Source organism: Cucurbita pepo, chromosome 15 (assembly GCF_057944985.1).
Source record: "Cucurbita pepo subsp. pepo isolate OVF chromosome 15, ASM5794498v1, whole genome shotgun sequence".
NCBI classification, from domain to species: domain Eukaryota; kingdom Viridiplantae; phylum Streptophyta; class Magnoliopsida; order Cucurbitales; family Cucurbitaceae; genus Cucurbita; species Cucurbita pepo.
The window spans coordinates 11,154,967-11,173,321 of NC_141812.1; the positions used below are offsets into that span (position 1 = coordinate 11,154,967).

The window sequence follows — 18,355 nt, forward strand, 5'->3', positions numbered from 1 at the left end:
CTCCTATACAATGGCATCCACCTATTTATGACTTTTATTCAACTCACGTGCTAAAAAGAATGTAAGGTTGAAATAGCGATAAAATAATACAGAACATAAGGTGCAAAAAAAATGTAGGTTGAAATAGTGATAAAATGAAATAAAAAATACAAGAAACTTCATAAAAATTTATCCCTATTTTTTTGCACTCATGTGATCCAAGGCCAACCGAATTCATTATTGTTATTATTTTTAATGTTTTTTGTGTGGTTAAGTTAGGCTGAAAAAGGAACAAATAAAGAAAAGAAGATGTTTTTTTGTGTGGTTATGTTATTTTAAGAGAACAATTATTGTTAGGTTATGCATAGTAAAAATACAGTAAATAAATAAATTAGTAAATAGTTATGTATAATAAAAAGCTACGTATATAGTTATATATTGTAACGGCCAAGATCTACGGCTAACAAATATTGTCCTCTTTAGGATTTCTCTTTCGTGTTTGCCCTCAAAGCTTTAAAACGTGTCTGCTAGGGGAAGGTTTCCACACCCTTATAAAGGGTGGTTTGTTCTTATCCCCAACCAATGTGGAACATCACATATATAATAGATAGTTATATCGAGTAAAGCTTTGAAAATTTACTTTCTATTCTTTGTATTCTCTCTAAACCCTAAAGTCTGTAGTCATCAATATAAACCTTTAGCGAGAGTTCTCCTCCAGTTTCTCTCTCCTATTTCTTTGTGTTCGAGTGTTGTCTTGTTGTGCGATCCTAACAATTATTTGGACAAAAACAGAAGAACATTGTGAGCTGTGGAATACACCATAGAGCCTCTCTTGAGGTCTCCTTCTCTAGAACTCTCGAATAGCCTCCCTTAATCAAGACTCGACTTCTTCTCTAAAACCCTAAAAAAAATACATCATTTGTTCGATACTTGAGCCACGTTGTTCACAATTAAACTGAAGAAATCGGAAGAAATCCTCTTATTCAATTAAACATTGAAGTAGAAATACATAGAGAGGTGCCCAAGACTCCTAATAACAGAGAAGGGTAATCGAAAGGCACCAAAAAGGGATTACTTAAACGTTACATAATATCCTTAAGACACCATTTTTGTAATAAATCATAAAATGAAACATCACTAAATGGAAGATAGTGTCAAGGGTAAATTTCTATAAGAGACCTCGAACCCAATATGGGGAAGATCTTGTAGCCACTGAATCCAGCTTCCTTGAATGCTTCACTCAACTCCTTCTCATCTCTCTGTTTTCCATTTAGAAAAACCATCACAACCATGTCGAACAATAAATGACCCTGAGTCAATGTATCCTCCTCCTTGTTGCCTACCACCATATCAATCACCATCACCTTCCCTTTCTTTCCATTGCTTGTGATGGCTTCTTTGCAATTCTTCAATATCTTCACACAATCTTCATCATTCCAATCATGTAATATCCACTAATTTCATCACATATGCAAAAATACCATCAATTTAATATTAATTCAATACATTGAAGCTTTTGAAGTAGAAACAAGACAAATTAAGTTTACCTTCAACACAAGAACATCGGCAGGAGGGATAGCTTTAAACATATCTCCTTCAACATATTTTAAGTTCCCTTCACCCTTCAACTCACCCACCACTTGGGGAACATCAAGCACCGTGCATTCAATTTGTGGGAAAGCCTCTGCAATGGCTTTGCCCACACTTCCAGTGTTGCCACCCACGTCAACCAGCGAGCTAACTCCATCAAAAAACCCTTTATGTTTGTCCAATAACACACTCATCACCAACCTTGCATCGCTCGCCATGCCTGAATTAAAAATGTCACTCTGTTTCGGATTATTGCCCATGAACTCCCGAAATGACATTGCATGAGCCATATCGAATGGCGTTCGGTCTTCACTTTTGAACCAGACAGAGAGGAGCTGCCATGGCTCCATGAAGGTTGGATGGAGCATGGAAAGTAATAAAGATGTTACACCACAAGGGTTGTGTTTAAGAAGAAGACGAGATGAATTGGTTAGGACATACCCTTCTTCTTCTTCTTCTTCTTCTTCTTCTTCTTCTTCTTCTTCTTCTAAGCCACTATTTTTGGGCAGTTTTTGTGCTACAAAGAAGCCAGAGTGAGTCAATAGTCGCATTAAGCGATATATGAATTGGGTCTTATTAGAATGGAGTTGGAGGGCTGAAACAAGACGAGAAAGGGGCATAGGGTGAGGGCCATGGCGGTGGATGGCGTCTGGTATGCCTAGTTCAACCGCACATTTGAGAGTCATGGAGTTGACGAAGCTGAAGAGGTGGTTCCATATGTGGGCTTGAGCTTCCAGCAGCTCATCGCCTGAAACTATTGGCAACATCTTTTCACCCTCAAAATTCATATCCACAATCAACAACAAAGAATGATCGAGTGTAAGAAGTTTAGGTGAGAGGTCCTCCTATTTATACTATCATCTTCAAACTTTTTTCATTTTATCTAAAGATTTTCAATGAATTTTTTTTCTTTCAAAAAGCAAAATAATATCATATAAGTGTGAAAATGATATAAAGAAAGAAAAATCTTATGAATTAACACGAGAAACTCGTGGGAATGATAGATAGGACGAATGATACAAAGGTCCAGCTATCGATTTGGTGAGTGTCAATCTAAATTAGCTAAAATCTTGAGCACAATCCTAAGCATCTCACAACATATGCTATTGAGGGTCGTGGAAGTCCCACATTAACCTATTAAAGAGAAGACCATGGATATATAAGTAAGTGACACTATCTGATATGAACCAAGAGACATCAATCATACAATATGCTTCAATGAAGATGTGAAGAAAATATTGTTGAAATTATCAAAAGATATTTCAATTCATGTCACAAGTTTCATGTTATAAATTTTGGGTGGATTACAATTTACAGTAATTTAGAGGTATTGTATTTCATTAATGTATTTTAAGACTTTTTATTTACTCTCTGTTACAATGACATAATGGTTAATTATAGCCATTAAGTATGAATGTTACAGAGAGCTCTTGAAATGCCTTTAATAGTTTCATTTTGAGGCTATATAGAGTGATGTATGTTGTATTTGTAAGGGGACTTAGAAAATATAGTAAAAGAAGCCTTTGTGCTCTTCTTTAGCCAATGGCTAAGTTTATTTGCAATTCTACGTAGTTTAGGTTGCAGGTAGAATCATTCAAGCTTGACATGATCAATCTTACTTGTGGAGTGATTCGAATCTCAAATAAGTGTTCTTGCATTGAGATATTTGATCAACAAGAATCATTTAAGCTAGACATGATCGATCTTGCTTGTGGAGTGATTTGAATCTCAAACAATGTTCTTGCCTTGAGATATTCGATCAACAAGGTAATCCGAATCTTACTCCCCTTGCAGTGATTTCCACATATCACTATTTTTATGAACAACTAAACTTCTTGAAAAAACTAAAAGTAAAATAGTATTATATAATTGTGAAAATGATATAAAAAGAAAAAAAAACATCGAATGAATTAACACAAGAAACTCGTGTGAGTGATAGATAGGACGAATGGTACAAAGGTCAAGCTAGTTAATCATCTTCATAGTACAAAGGTCCAACTAGAGGTAACATCAACGAGGGACCAAAGGCATAAATTACCAATATTGTGGCTGTCACACATTTTATAAAGTATTGGTATAAATAAGGGATGATTTTTAGAACATTTTGAAATTTACATTTTCAAACTATTAAATCTATGTACCAATATTGATTCCTCGAAAGAGTAAGCTCAAACATAAGTTGAAATCGATCAAGCACAGGATAGTTATTTTCAGCGCACTCATAGACTTGTACTAATCTATGGCCAAGCAAACACTCAGCTCGACTAAGGAATTCAACCTCATGGATCAAAACATGTAAATTGAATTCATTGTAATCCTTGTCATACTACCTAATATGAGTCATATCGCCTCGTGTATGGAGAATTATGCATCATAAATCATCGAAATATAAATATGATCCTACGACATGACATAGTATAGTCACAACATAACATACCATAATATGACATATTGTAGCGTAACATAGCATAACACAACATAACACATGCAAAATAATCAGTCATGAAACATGCAAGGGCCATGAGGCACGCGTCATCATACATCATACAATTTGTCCATTCAAGTCAATAATAGAGCTACTTACTTTGGTTGGTCTAAGCCGATTTACTATTTTATCTTCCATCCTAACCTGTTAATGGGATAATTTGCCTCAGTACTCACCTCAATTACCTTTGATAACATCACCGAAGGGTCCACAAAGTCACATAGGTCAAATCAGATTGTGGATTGGGTCATGGGTCGGGTCACTAAACCGAGTCGGTGTAGGTCTAGAAGTTGGGTGGTTGGTGGGCGATTGGGCCATGGGCATACTACTGGCTGGACTACATAGATTATTGGGCTAGTCTAGCAATTGGAATGTGGGCTGGAGTGGATTGGGTTGTGGACGTCTTTGGTATGGACTACATAGATTTAAGGGAGTGAATAAGTTAATTTTTTTTTTTTTTTTTTTTTTAATTTTTTAAACTATAGTTTGTTACAGCGCCAGTTTGTGATCATTGATTATTAAAAATATACAGAAACAATATTAAATTATTTATTTATTTATTTTTCTATCAACTAGCTAAACACATGTTAGCACGTGACGAATAAAATACTTTGATCTAGCTAATAATAAACTAATTACAATTAGACGCATTTAACTTTGGTAAATATATGTATTAAACAAAATATATGTATCATTAACCTGATCTAACCTTGAGAATATAAAACCTTATAATTTAACACATCCTTCAGCAGACCTAGTTGTTGGATCATAAATAACGACAATACAATGTTGATATATGTATGTATATATATATATATATATATATATATGTATATATGTATAGGAGGATCCTAACCTTTAATCATAATCCAGTTAGTGGATTGATATGGATTTGGAGGGTGCAAAAATGGGAGCAGTGGAGGGCGACGAGCTGCTGGAAGCTCAATCTCACATATGGAATCACATCTTGGCGATCAACAAGTCGATGGCTCTTAAATATGCGGTTCAAGTTGGCATACCAGACATCATCCACCGCTATGGCCCCAACCCCATGCCGCTCTCTAAACTTGTCTCCTCCCTACAGCTCCACCCGCAAAACACCCCTCACATGCATCGCTTAATGCGTGTATTGGTTCACTCTGGCTTCTTTCGAACACAAAAACTGAGTGAACCAAACGGTGAAGAAGATGAGGGGTATGTGCTCACTAATTCCTCTCGTCTTCTTGTTACAACCAACCCTTTGACTCTAGCTCCTTTCGTGTTTTGTGTTCTTGAGTCGGCCTTCTTTCAGTCATGGCGCTCCCTCCCTGCCTGGCTCCAAACTGAGGACCGAACACCCTTTGACACAGCCAATGGAGTCTCGTTTTGGGAGTGTCTTGGGAATGACTTGACGGATGATGGCGACATTTTTAATAAGTCCATGGCGAGTGATGCCAAGTTTGTGATGCGTATTTTGTTGGAGAAATATAAAGATGTGTTCGATGGATTTGGGTCCTTGGTTGATGTGGGAGGTGGGACTGGAAATGTGGTCAAAGCCATTGCTCAAGCCTTTCCTAAAATGGAATGCACTGTGTTTGATCTCCCACAGGTTGTGGCTGATTTGAAAGGCGAAGGCAACTTCAAATATGTTCAAGGGGACATGTTCCATGCCATTCCTTCAGCTGATGCAATTCTATTGAAGGTAAAAATTTTGTTAGATGAACACGACTCTTCACAATGGTATGTTATTGTTGCATAAGTTCTCATGCCTTTACTTTGGACTTTCCAAAAGACCTTACACTAGTGGAGACAGTAATTTTTTTTATTATAAATTCATGATCATTTCTTAAATTAGCTAACAATTCTAATTTGTGAACGCTTGAAAATAGTGGATACTACATGATTGGAACGACGAAGAATGTGTGAAGATTTTGAAGAACTGCAAAGAAGCGATTACGGGAAATAAAAAGAATGGGAAAGTGATAGTAATTGATATGGTGGTAGGTAACGACACAAGAGATGAGTGTACTGAAACTCAACTGTTTTTCGATATGATGATGATGCTCATGCTTGGTGGAAAAGAGAGAGATGAAAAACAATGGGCTCAGCTTATCAAAGAAGCTGGATTTAGTGGCTACAAGATATTTCCAATTCTGGGTTTGAGGTCTCTTGTCGAAATTTATCCTTAACCAAACCTCACTATCTTATTAGGGTCGGATCGAATCGTTTGAATTATTATTATCAATTGTGGTAGTGGAAGTGGATGTTAGACGAACACGACTCTCCACAATGGTATGATATTGTCCACTTTGAGCATAAGCTCTCATGGCTTTGCTTTGGGCTTCCCCAAAAGGCCTCGCACCAATGGAGTTAGTATTCCTCACTTATAAACCCATGATCATTCCCTAAATTAGCCGATGTGGGACTTCCATCATCCAACAGTGGAAACAAAATCGATCATACTCATACACACCTACAAACAGAAAATAAACAAAGAGAGACAACTATTTATGTGGTTGGGAGGGAAGAAATTCTCTAGTAGTCAATCACTATAACCAAAGTATTTAAAGTGTATCTCTCACACTTTTACACTACAAAATGTGTGGATGTATGGATCCATGGGCCTATGTGTCTATATAGATCCTGTTCATGGATTAACGAAAATGTGCAAAAGCTCTATTTGTCTCTACCATTCTATGAGTCTCTTCCTTTTTACGTATGGCACCGCCACTCCCTTTAGCAGCATCCACTAATTCGAAACTTAATTTGAGAGCCATATTTCGACTCGGACGTTTTCGGGATGTCCCTAATATATTTCGATGCACGTGACATACATAAATGCATGAAGTTTTCATGACTTAAAATCATAGCATATAATAAGAACCTTTCTCCTCCCATTCATGTCATAGTACACATATGAGTAATGTATGCATAGTACTCATCATGGCTTTCATCATACATCATCGCAGTATAGTATAACCTACAACATAGCTACACACGACATGACGACATAATAGGACATTACATACATACATAATATAGTATAATAGGTCATTACGTAACATACGTAGCATAATATAACTTTCATAATTATGACGCATGTAGGGTACATGGGGCATGTGTCATTATACATCATATAGTTTTTCCAACCAACTGCAACAGGAAAAAAAAAATACAAGAGTCACATAGGTCAAATAGGTCAAATCAGGTTGTAGATTGGGTCATGGGTCGGGTCACTGAACCGAGTTGGTGCAAGTCTAAAAGTTGGGTGGATGGTGGCCGATTGGGCCATGGGCATGCTACTGGCTGGACTACATAGAATATTGGGCTAGTCTAGCGACTAGAATGTGGGCTGGAGTGGATTGGGCTGTGGATTAGACAACCAAAGATGGCACAAGTTCGGAAGGCTGGGCTGTCGAAGTTGAGACCCGGAGCTTGGCTCGGATCCCATGACGGGAACAGATCAAGGTCGGTGAATGGAGAGATTCAAGGGAGTGAACAATTTAATTTTTAATTTTTTTTTAAATATTACATATGACTTAAAAAAAGATTTATTAAGAATCCTATGACCCACAGTGTGGCCAGTTTTATTTATTTATTTTTCTGTGAACGAGCTAAACACAGTTAGCACGTGACCAATAAAATATTTTAAGGTAGAAATTAGTTACGGTTGGATGTATATTGTTAGGAATCACCACTCTCCACAATGGTATAATATTGACCTCATACCAATGGAGAGAGTATTCCTGGTTATAAACTCAGGATCATTATCTCTCTTCGAACAAAGTAGACCTTCGCTTAATCGAGGCTCGACTCCTTTTCTTTTGGAGTACTTTGTTCGATATTTAAGGAGACTAAGTTTAGGGCCTGACTTTGATATAATGAGTCATTTGTTCAAAATTTGAGGAGACTAAGTTTAGGGCATGACTCCGATACCATGTTAGGAATTACGACTCTCTATAATGGTATAATATTGTCCACTTTGAGCATAAGCTCTTATTGCTTTGTTTGGGCTTCCACAAAACACCTCGTACCAATGGGGAGAGTATTCCTTGATTATAAACCCATGATCATTCTCTAAATTAGCGGGGTGGAACTTTCATCATCAGGTAAATATTAACACATTGGGATGAAAGTTAAATAAAATATATGTATCCCATTTGCATGCATCCTGATCTAACCTTGGGAATATAAAAGCTAATAATTTAATATATCCTTGAGCAAATCTAGTTGCTATATATCATAAATAACTACAATGCAATGTTCCTATATATATATAAACAATTTATATGGATTTGGAGGGTGCAAAAATGGGAGAAGTGGAGGGCGACGAGCTGCTGGAAGCTCAATCTCACATATGGAACCACATCTTGGCGATCAACAAGTCGATGGCTCTTAAATATGCGGTTCAAGTTGGCATACCAGACATCATCCACCGCTATGGCCCCAACCCCATGCCGCTCTCTAAACTTGTCTCCGCCCTTCAACTCCACCCGCAAAAGACCCCTCACATGCATCGCTTAATGCGTGTATTGGTTCACTCTGGCTTCTTTCGAACACAAAAACTAAGTGAACCAAACGGTGAAGAAGATGAGGGATATGTGCTCACTAATTCATCTCGTCTTCTTGTTACAACCAACCCTTTGACTCTAGCTCCTTACGTGTTTTTTGTTTTTGAATCGCCTTTATTCCAGTCATGGCGCTCCCTCCCAACCTGGCTCCAGACTGAGGATCGATCACCCTTTGATACAGCCAATGGAGTCTCGTTTTGGGAGTGTCTTGGGAATGACTCGACGGATGATGGCGACATTTTTAATAAGTCCATGGCGAGTGATGCTAAGTTTGTGATACGTATTTTGTTGGAGAAATATAAAGATGTGTTCGATGGGTTTGGTTCGTTGGTTGATGTGGGAGGTGGGACTGGAAATGTGGTCAAATCCATTGCTCAAGCTTTCCCTAAAATGGAATGCACTGTGTTTGATCTCCCACAGGTTGTGGCTGATTTGAAAGGCGAAGGCAACTTTAAATATGTTCAAGGGGACATGTTCCAGGCCATTCCTCCAGCTGATGCAATTCTATTGAAGGTAAAAACTTCATTTTGAGTTTTGGGCTTCTCTAAAGGCGTTGCACCAATCTAAATAATATTCATTGATTATAAATTCATGATTATTTTCTAAATTAGTCGATGTGGGACTTTTATCATCTAACAATTCTAATTTGTGAACGCCTGGAAATAGTGGATACTACATGATTGGAACGATGACGAATGTGTGAAGATTTTGAAGAACTGCAAGGAAGCAATTATGGGCAATAAAAAGAATGGAAAAGTGATAGTAATTGATATGGTGGTAGGCAACAACAAAAGAGATGACTTCATTGAAACTCAACTTTCCTTCGATATGGTCATGATGCTGATGTTAGGTGGAAAAGAGAGAGATGAAAAACAATGGGCTCAACTCATCAAAGAAGCTGGATTTAGTGGCTACAAGATATTTCCAATTCTGGGTTTGAGGTCTCTTATCGAAATTTATCCTTAACCAAAGCTTGTTATGTAATTGGGCCTGATCCAACCATTTGAATTACTTTTATCAATAAAACAACATATGTTTTTGTTGGAGACCAGATGCGTTTCGATACCAATTGTTGTAGCGGAAGTAGAAACAAAATTGATTGTACAGAAAATAAACAAAGAGACATAAAGATTTACGTGATTTGAAGAGAACAAATTCTCCTACATCCACGAGTGGTGCCAATCACTGTAACCATGTTACAAGTGTATCTCTCACTCTCACACCAAATTTCTCTCAAATGTCACTTAACAAATACAAAATGACATAACTCCACGTCTCAAAATAATGTAACAATAGAGCTCATACAAACATAATTTCTGAAGACATTTTCACACCAAGTCCCATATCAAACAAATGAGTTTACAAACTTGATGCCAACACATAGCACAATATGGTAATCTTACAAATACATATTTATTCATAAAAAGAGTTAAATTTTGATCCCAAAGCGTTGCATGAGCCATTAAAAAGGGAGTGTCAAGGGTAAATCTCTATAAGAGACCTTAGGCCCACAATTGGGAGGATGTTGTAGCCACTAAATCCAGCTTCTTCGATCAATTTAGCCCACTCTTTTTCTTCCCTCTCTTTTCCACCGACTAAGATCATCATCAACATGTCATAGAACAGTTGAGTTTCGTACGAGTCCGACTCCTTCCCTTTATAGCCCACCACCATGTCAATTACCATCACTTTTCCTTTGTAACCATGGCTCGTAATGGCAGCCTTGCAGTTCTTCAAAATCCTCACACATTCTTCGTCGCTCCAATCATGTAATATCCACTATTTTGTCACCACCAAAAATATCATATTTTGTAAATTGGTATTTTTTTTAGACATAATAAAAAATTTAAGATTAAATATATATAAATTCCGAAAGTTACGGAATGTTTATTAATTTAGATTTTAAATGTTTATTAATTTAGATTTTAAATGTTTATTAATTAGTGTACTAAAAGTGGGAACCAGCTAAACCACTGCTTTTTTTTATTATTATTTTCTTTAATAATATAGAAAATAACTATAAATTAGATTTGTTGGAGGAGGAAAGTCACACCTCCACTAATTTAGGGAATGACAAAGAATACTCTTACCATTGGTGTGAGGCTTTTTGGGGAAAACAAGGCATAGCCACGAGAACTTATGCTCAAAGTGGACAATATCATACCATTGTGAAAAGTCGTGTTTGTCTAACATGAAATCAGAGTCATGCCCTAAATTTAGTCGTGCCAATAGATTGGTAACTCCTCAAATATCGAACAAAGAACTCCAAAAGAAAATGAGTCAAGCCTCCTCGAAGGCAGTAAAAAATGATTAAGACTCCAAAGGAGTCGAGCCTCGATTAAGGGGAGGCGCACTTTGTTCGAGGGGAGGTGTGTTGGATGATGAAAGTTCCACATCGACTAATTTAGGGAATGATCATAGGTTTATAAACAAAGAATACTCTCTCCGTTGGGATGAGGCATTTTGGAGAAACCCAAAGCAAAGCCACGAGAGCTTAGGCTCAAAGTGGACAATATCATACTATTGTGGAGAGTCGTGTTCGTTTAAGAAGATTTACCTTCAATAGAAGCGCATCGGCAGAAGGGATGGCTTTAAACATATCTCCTTCAACATATTTTAAGTTTCCTTCACCTTTCAACTCAGCCACGACTTGGGGAAGATCAAGCACTGTGCATTCAATTTGTGGGAAGGCCTGTGCAATGGCTTTGGCCACTGTTCCAGTGCCGCCACCAACGTCAACTAGCGAGGCAACTCCATCAAAGACTGCTTTATGTTTGTCCAATAACACACTCATCACCAACCTCGCATCACTCGCCATGCCTTCATTGAAACCCTCCCCATCTTTCACCTTATTCCCCAAGAACTCCCAAAGCGGCATTCCATGAGCCGTATGGAATGGCGTTCGGTCTTCACTTTGGAACCAGGTTGAGAGGAGCTGCCATGGTTCCACGAGGGCTGGTTGGAGCATGGAAAGTAAGAAAGGTGTTACACCACAAGGGTTGTGTTTGAGAAGAAGACGAGATGAGTTGGTTAGGACATACCCTTCTTCTTCTTCTTCTTCTTCTAAGCCACTATTTTTGGGCAGTTTTTGTGCTACAAAGAAGCCAGAGTGAGTCAATAGTCGCATTAAGCGATATATGAATTGGGTCTTATTAGAATGGAGTTGGAGGGCTGAAACAAGACGAGAGAGAGGCATAGGGTTAGGGCCATGGCGGTGGATGGCGTCTGGTATGCCTAGTTCAACCGCACATTTGAGAGTCATGGAGTTGATGAAGTTGAAGAGGTGGTTCCATATGTGGGCTTGAGCTTCCAGCAACTCATTGCCGGCAATTGCTGCCATTTTTCCACCCTCCAAATTCATAATGATATCAAGGAGAGATCGTTGGAGAACTTTATGGGTTGGAAAGTGTGATTTGGTTCTTCCTATTTATAGATAAATGTATATATCAAATATTGTCGTTGTTTTGTTTTTAGGCAAGAGAATCAAATTTTTATATATAATATAATTATGGTCAAAAGTTTGAAACTTTTTAATTATAAATTCCAAAAATGTGAACCGTCCGATGAGGGGTCATAAATTAATCGAAACCACGTTTGAATGACATATATCATAAGGATAGTGTGAGATCCCACGTTGGTTAGAGAGGGAAATGAAATATTTTTTATAAGAGTTGAACAAATGTGTTTTAAAAACTCAGGAGAAGCCTAAGGAGGATAATATCTTACAGCGGTGAGCTTAAACTATTACAAATGATATTAGAGTAAGACACCAAGCGATGTGTCAGCGAGGACTCTAAACCTCGAAGGGAAGTGGATACTGGGCCAGGGGTGGATTGTGAAATTCCACATCAACTTAAGAGGGGAATGAAACATTATTTACAACGGTGTGAACTCTCTAATGGTAGGGAAGTTTAAAAAGTTTTTTTTTTTTTTTTTTCTTTTTTTAAGTGGAAAGGCTGATGTAAGTTTTTTTCTTTTAATTTATATTTTAATAAAATTATTTAAAATATCTATCCACAATATTTAAAAATGAGGATTTGAATTTCTATTTTTGATTAAAGTAATAAGGCCTCCAATTAAACAGTGCACATGATCTTCATTATTATTTATATAATGAATAAATAATTTCATATTGTGTGTTTATTTTTTATATAATTATACGGATAAAATAAACTTTTAATTTCGTCCTAATTATTGACCTAACTCATAAATAATCGATTTTTGACTATAATCTTTATATTTATGGATACAATCTTGTTATTCAATAGTGTGTTAGTTCATTAACGAAAATTACCATTTTGGTCTATGAGATTTTAGTTTGATTTCTGAATTATCAAATTCGATATTTCAAAAAAAAAAAAATAAAGAAATTGGATGACGGGGACACGATGGTCGGCAATGGCGATAAATGAGAGACGGAGAAAGAAAATGGAAAAGTAACTTTAAAAAAAAAAATTAAAAAATATTTTCTTTTAATAAAGAAAGAATATTAACGTAAATGGTAGGACAGAAATGCTAATATGTTGACAAACTCGAGCCATAAGAATCAATAATGTGATTTCTTTTAATATTGATTCTTAGAAAAATTATTTTAGGTACCTATTCCAACTCTTGATTAATTATTAATGGTGTATTATGTTATCAAATCCAGCTATATCTAACGTGATCTTGTTATGCTTTTGATTAAAGATATGACATCTTAGTTAATTAAACAATGCACCATGCACAAGTGGTACTCTTCATTATTATTTATACGCTTAAAAAATTGAATTTATCTTAATTTTTAATATCGTGATGAAATCGATCTTAATCTTTCACGATCTATCGTAATCTTTCAGTGATATAAGTAGTAATAAATCTATTTTAAAAACTTCAATTATTGTCGATTATAATTAATTTATTATAAAATAGAGCAATATACGTAACGTACATCACGTGCTAAGCTAGTTGATAATCATCTATTCAATTTTAATTTCAATTAGCCAAAGCTTGAATCATTATTTAATTACGAGTTAAGCATCCTTGCGTTGTTATCAGTAAAAATTAATTAACTAATATTATTTTAGTTTATTATTATGTAAATAAAATGAACTTTGTATTGTTGGGCTTTTAAATTGCGGGTTAAAGACGTTGGGCCTAATTCCATTTTAAAAGCCCATTTAAAAAGCCTTCTAGAAGGCTTTTTTTAAATGGGCTTTTAAAATGGAATTAGGCCCAATGTCTTTAACCCGCAATTTGAGGAAATCAATTGAAGTGGTATTTTGCAAGAACGAATCTCCTTCTGGATTGTTCGGCCTGCGATCGATCCACCGGTCTGCGTTTGATTTATTTGATTCCAGTTTCCTCTTCCCTAATCGTCTTTCTTCTTCCCCACGCATTATGTTTGCGGAATCGGCTACCCGGTCAACAGTGACCAACTACAATAGTCAACCTTTCTATTTCTTTCCCACGTCTTTAATTTCGACCAGTTCTATGTTGTAGAGCTTGATTCGAGTTTGTGTTAACATTTTGGAAAGAGGGTGCGTTGGCTAGGAATGATTCTCCCTTTTGTGAAGTTAGGGGCTCTTGCTCTGAAAACCATCTGCAAACCAATCGCCAATCGTCTCAAGAAGGAGGCTGGATTGCACCCGAAGTTTAGGCAGTACATTATCAACATCGCACAGGTTTTGTAGAATTTCAAGGATTTTCATTTCTTTCAAATGTATTTATGCGATAGTTTGTTTTCTCGTTATGGTTGATATTAGCAGTTCTTTATGATATATTTTGCACAAATGTGATGCTTCTGAGAGATGAAATTAAGGTATATTGTAATTATCTCGAGTGAAATGGCATAGATGGGCCGCGTTTCATGTTTTGTTTTGTTAGTCTGTTTTCTTGGTATGCTTAAGCTTATTTGTCCCATGATTAGTAGCCCTTAGGACTTTTACTGCTATGAAGGTCTGCAGTCTTAGATTCGTGCCAGGTGGTGAATTAAACATGTACGTTAATATTGCTAAGCTTGTGAAATCAGTTGTTTCAAATTTGGTGCAACTCAAGCATTTGAATGCCCTTTTCCTAGATATATTACAGCCCTAGTCTAAGGTTTTTAAAACGCGTATGCTAAGGAGAAATTTTAACGCTCGTTCCTCTCTCCAATTGATGTGGGATCTCACAATCCACCCTCTTTTAGGGTCAGCGTCCTCGCTGGCAATTGTTCCCTTCTCCAATCGATATGGATATAATCCACTCTCCTTCGGGGCCAGCGTCTTTGCTGGCACTCATTTCTCTCTCCAATTGATGTCGGATCTCACATACATGTTACGTCAAATACATAGATTACGTCAAATACATAGATTAAGTGTTCATAGAATGCAGATAGGTTAATTGCCCATAAGCCTATTCTTCCTTGTGGAATAGATTTTAAGATGTTCTGATCTTGTTCTTTCTTATACTGAACCAGGCAAATCATCGGTTTTCAACGAATGTGCAACGAAGAATATATGGTCATGCAACAGATGCTGCCATAAGGCCCTTGAATGAAGAGAAAGCTGTCCAAGCTGCAGCAGATCTTCTCGGGGAGCTCTTTGTATTCACGGTAAAATGATTTCTTCTCTCTTTCTCTCTCACTCTTCTTCTTTTAGAAAAATTATCTTAGCATTTGCTGGTTTGTATTTAAGAATCAGTAGTGTGCTCCTACTGGGATATTTGGATTTACAAAATTATATCCAATGGCACGAACATGTTTTCCTTGTTCTTTTAGTGAGATATGATAATGGGCTTAAAAACGTGCTCTTTTGGAGAAGTATATTAGAAGCACCATGTCATCCTATGTGCCATAAAGAAAACTTTAGAGATCCATATACTCATTATCATATTACTCCATTAGAAGTGTATATTTCCCAGTTTTATATCAGCTGTACTCTGCCCATAGGTTGCTGGAGCTGCTGTTATTTTTGAGGTGCAAAGAAATTCGAGATCAGAAGCAAGAAAGGAGGAGCTCCGCAGGCAAGAATTGGAGGTATTTGGACTTTTTTCTTCTTCCTTTTGTTTTTTTTTTTTGTTTGTTTGTTTTTGACATTATCGAATTCATTGTGGGATAATTTTCAATGATTTTCTTTCCGCTTCTTTTGGTATGACTGTAATTTGTATTCATGAACTTTTTGTAATTTGAAAAGTACTGAAAATTACTCTTGTTGTTTCACATACATGTTCTTCTGATCTGACTTGAACTTAAAGTAATGTTTAAGCATACTTTGTTATTCTAAAATATATGTACATGCTTGTAACTATAGGCGATGAAGCAAAGAGATGATGATTTAGCTCGTGAAATAGAAATTCTCAAACAGAAGATCGAAGAACTGGAAAAATTGTCCAAGGGACGAGGTCTAACTGGCTTGTTTCACTTCAGGCATCCGCACACCTCTGAAGCTGAAAGAGAGAAACACTCTTGATCATCAATGACATCAAGTAATCCATTGATTTTGTAACTGAGCATTTTATTATCAGTTGATTGTGATTCAATATTCTTAACAGACGTTGCTAATGAAGGCTTATGCAATTAAAACTTGGAGATCATGGATGAAATTGTTGATATAAGACTCCTCCAGTTCTTTGTCAAGGAATAACTCTCTTAACTTCTCACGGTTTTCTCTGATCGCTTTACCAGTTTCATTCTCTTCATCCATCACGGTCTTCACTGCCTTACACACACTTTCTTTTGTAAAAAATCCATCTTCTTCCCTTTTCTCCACCTCCACACCAACCTTCAAATGGCTGCTCATCGTTCTTGCTCGAAAAATGTGGTCGCCAACATGAGGCAACAATACTAACTGGCATTTCTTCACCAATGCCTCAGATAAGGACCCTGCCCCACAATGTGTAACAAAGCATCCAATTGATGGGTGCTCCAAAATAAGCTGTTGTTGAACCCATCCTCCATATACCACCCCTCTCCCCTGAACTCTCTGTTCAAATCCTTCAGGCAAGGCAGCGCCGACCGACTCTACGCCAAGCGGAGGTTTGAGTGCAGCGAAGAATGGTAAGTTTGAAAGCTCAAAACCCAATACCAATTCATGGAGTTGGTCTTTTGTTAAGTAACACTCACTTCCAAATGCACAGTATATGACTGAACCAGCATTGAACCCTGATAGCCATTCTGCCCATCTATGTTCTAAAGCTGTTGTTGGTTGCTGTATGTCCCCATCGGGTCCTGATAGCAGAACAGGCTTTTTTAATTCACTTATGAGGTAGTCTACGCAAGGCCCTTCAATCTCCCTACATGACTTGAATGCTATAGCATCAGACTCACAAAGACCAGTGAAGTGGCGATGAGAGAAAAGGACATCACTGCCAAATTTCATACGGCCCATGGATGCAACATTTTTGGCCTCGTGAGCATGAAGCTTGATTGTGGAAATTGGGTACTTAGGAGGTGGCTGCATGAAATCAGCCTCGGTTAAATCATGTCCACAGAGTTGCCTTGATGGGGTATAAATATAACCAAATGTTGTAGCACTAATGACACTGTAATAAATTGAGGTGATGCCCAATTCAGATGCCAATTTGGGCATCCAGAAGGTGAAATCAAAGAAGATGAAATGGGGTTGTAAGTCTTGGAGGAGGCGTTTGATTTGTGGTTGGGTGAGATCCATTGCAGTCATGATATGACTGAACTGTGAAGGGTGAGAAACATCGGCAGTAGTTTCAGCAGCTTGAGGGAGACCATCCACATGAGGAACAGTGATGGGGAGGAAGGTAATGAGATGAGGAAAGTGATTGAAAGGCTGTAATTTGAGGTGAGTTTTTGATGGGACGAAGAAGGAGATTTTGTGGCCTTTTTTGGCTAATTTGTTGGCAATTTGGAGATATGGAACTAAGTGGCCAAAAGCAAACCAAGGGTACATTGCTATGTGCAGGCTAGAAGTGGCAGCCATTGTTAAACACCTCTTCCCTCTTCTTCCTTCCTCTCTAACTTTGGATTCTTGTTTCAAATATGGATGAAAAGGTAGAGGGAAAAACGAAGAGAAAACAAGGGAAAGAACTGTGAGATGAAGGAGAGTTGCATACCTGCAGCTTGGAAGGTTTCTGCAGCAAATTGTGAGATGAAAGGAAAAAGAAGAACTTACACAGTGGGAATCTGGGGGTACTCAAAGTCTTTGTAAAATAGTATAGAAATTGATTGACAAATAGAGAGAAGAAGAACGTGTGGCATGAACAAGAGACAGGCGTTGGAAAGAAAATGATGGGAGACTTTTTTTTTTTTTTTTTTTTTTTTTTTTTTTTTTTATTTTTTTTTTTATAGGGTGTGAAAATCACACTCTAACAAATGCATTTAAAAAATCTTGAAGAAAAATCGGAAAGGAAAAGTTTAAAAAGAAGACAATATCTGCTAGCGGTGAGCTTGGATTGCTATAAATGGTATCAAAGCCAGACGCCGAACAATGTAACAGCAAGGACGCTGGGCATTGAAGGAAGTTGATTGGGGCCCCACATCGACTGGAGAAGGGAATGAGTGCCAATGAGAACGTTGGGTCTCAAACGGGGTGAACTGTAAAAGAGTGGAAACCTCTCCTGTTTTGAAAACCTCGAGGAGCAAATAAGACAATATTTGAGAAAGCAAAAGGGAAAGAAAACAATATCTTCGATTAAAAAATTAAAATTTGAAATGTTTCGTGTAGGACACAAAATAACATAAATTATAATCAATAAATAAATGGTAATATTTGTTCTAAGTCTAAGTTTACAGTAACACTCAACCCAATTTCTCTAAGAA

General features: G+C 37.1%; 5 protein-coding genes and 1 pseudogene across 5 annotated transcripts; 3 read left to right on the forward strand and 3 right to left on the reverse strand.

The window, feature by feature from the left end:
- Positions 1–983: 983 nt before the first annotated feature.
- LOC111811731 (trans-resveratrol di-O-methyltransferase-like) lies at positions 984–2,709 on the reverse strand. The gene is made up of 2 exons (XM_023698752.2): positions 1,527–2,709; positions 984–1,433 (listed from the first exon to the last, which is right to left on the reverse strand). The coding sequence occupies exons 1-2, from the start codon at positions 2,355–2,357 to the stop codon at positions 1,134–1,136; spliced, it is 1,131 nt and encodes a 376-aa protein (XP_023554520.2). The 5' UTR covers positions 2,358–2,709; the 3' UTR covers positions 984–1,133.
- Positions 2,710–4,929: 2,220 nt separating this feature from the next.
- On the forward strand, positions 4,930–6,273 carry LOC111811742 (putative O-methyltransferase 3). Its single transcript, XM_023698763.2, has 2 exons — positions 4,930–5,735; positions 5,923–6,273. The coding sequence occupies exons 1-2, from the start codon at positions 4,941–4,943 to the stop codon at positions 6,220–6,222; spliced, it is 1,095 nt and encodes a 364-aa protein (XP_023554531.2). The 5' UTR covers positions 4,930–4,940; the 3' UTR covers positions 6,223–6,273.
- Positions 6,274–8,319: 2,046 nt separating this feature from the next.
- Positions 8,320–9,673, forward strand: LOC111811738 (putative O-methyltransferase 3). Its single transcript, XM_023698759.2, has 2 exons — positions 8,320–9,117; positions 9,271–9,673. The coding sequence occupies exons 1-2, from the start codon at positions 8,323–8,325 to the stop codon at positions 9,568–9,570; spliced, it is 1,095 nt and encodes a 364-aa protein (XP_023554527.2). The 5' UTR covers positions 8,320–8,322; the 3' UTR covers positions 9,571–9,673.
- Positions 9,674–9,886: 213 nt separating this feature from the next.
- On the reverse strand, positions 9,887–11,994 carry LOC111811735 (putative O-methyltransferase 3). The gene is made up of 2 exons (XM_023698755.2): positions 11,162–11,994; positions 9,887–10,383 (listed from the first exon to the last, which is right to left on the reverse strand). The coding sequence occupies exons 1-2, from the start codon at positions 11,963–11,965 to the stop codon at positions 10,081–10,083; spliced, it is 1,107 nt and encodes a 368-aa protein (XP_023554523.2). The 5' UTR covers positions 11,966–11,994; the 3' UTR covers positions 9,887–10,080.
- A 1,891-nt stretch (positions 11,995–13,885) lies between these two features.
- On the forward strand, positions 13,886–16,235 carry LOC111811819 (uncharacterized). Its single transcript, XM_023698859.2, has 4 exons — positions 13,886–14,267; positions 15,044–15,178; positions 15,515–15,601; positions 15,876–16,235. The coding sequence occupies exons 1-4, from the start codon at positions 14,139–14,141 to the stop codon at positions 16,032–16,034; spliced, it is 510 nt and encodes a 169-aa protein (XP_023554627.1). The 5' UTR covers positions 13,886–14,138; the 3' UTR covers positions 16,035–16,235.
- Positions 16,134–17,633, reverse strand: LOC111811698 (cyanidin 3-O-galactoside 2''-O-xylosyltransferase FGGT1 pseudogene; annotated as a pseudogene).
- Between the last annotated feature and the right edge of the window lie 722 nt (positions 17,634–18,355).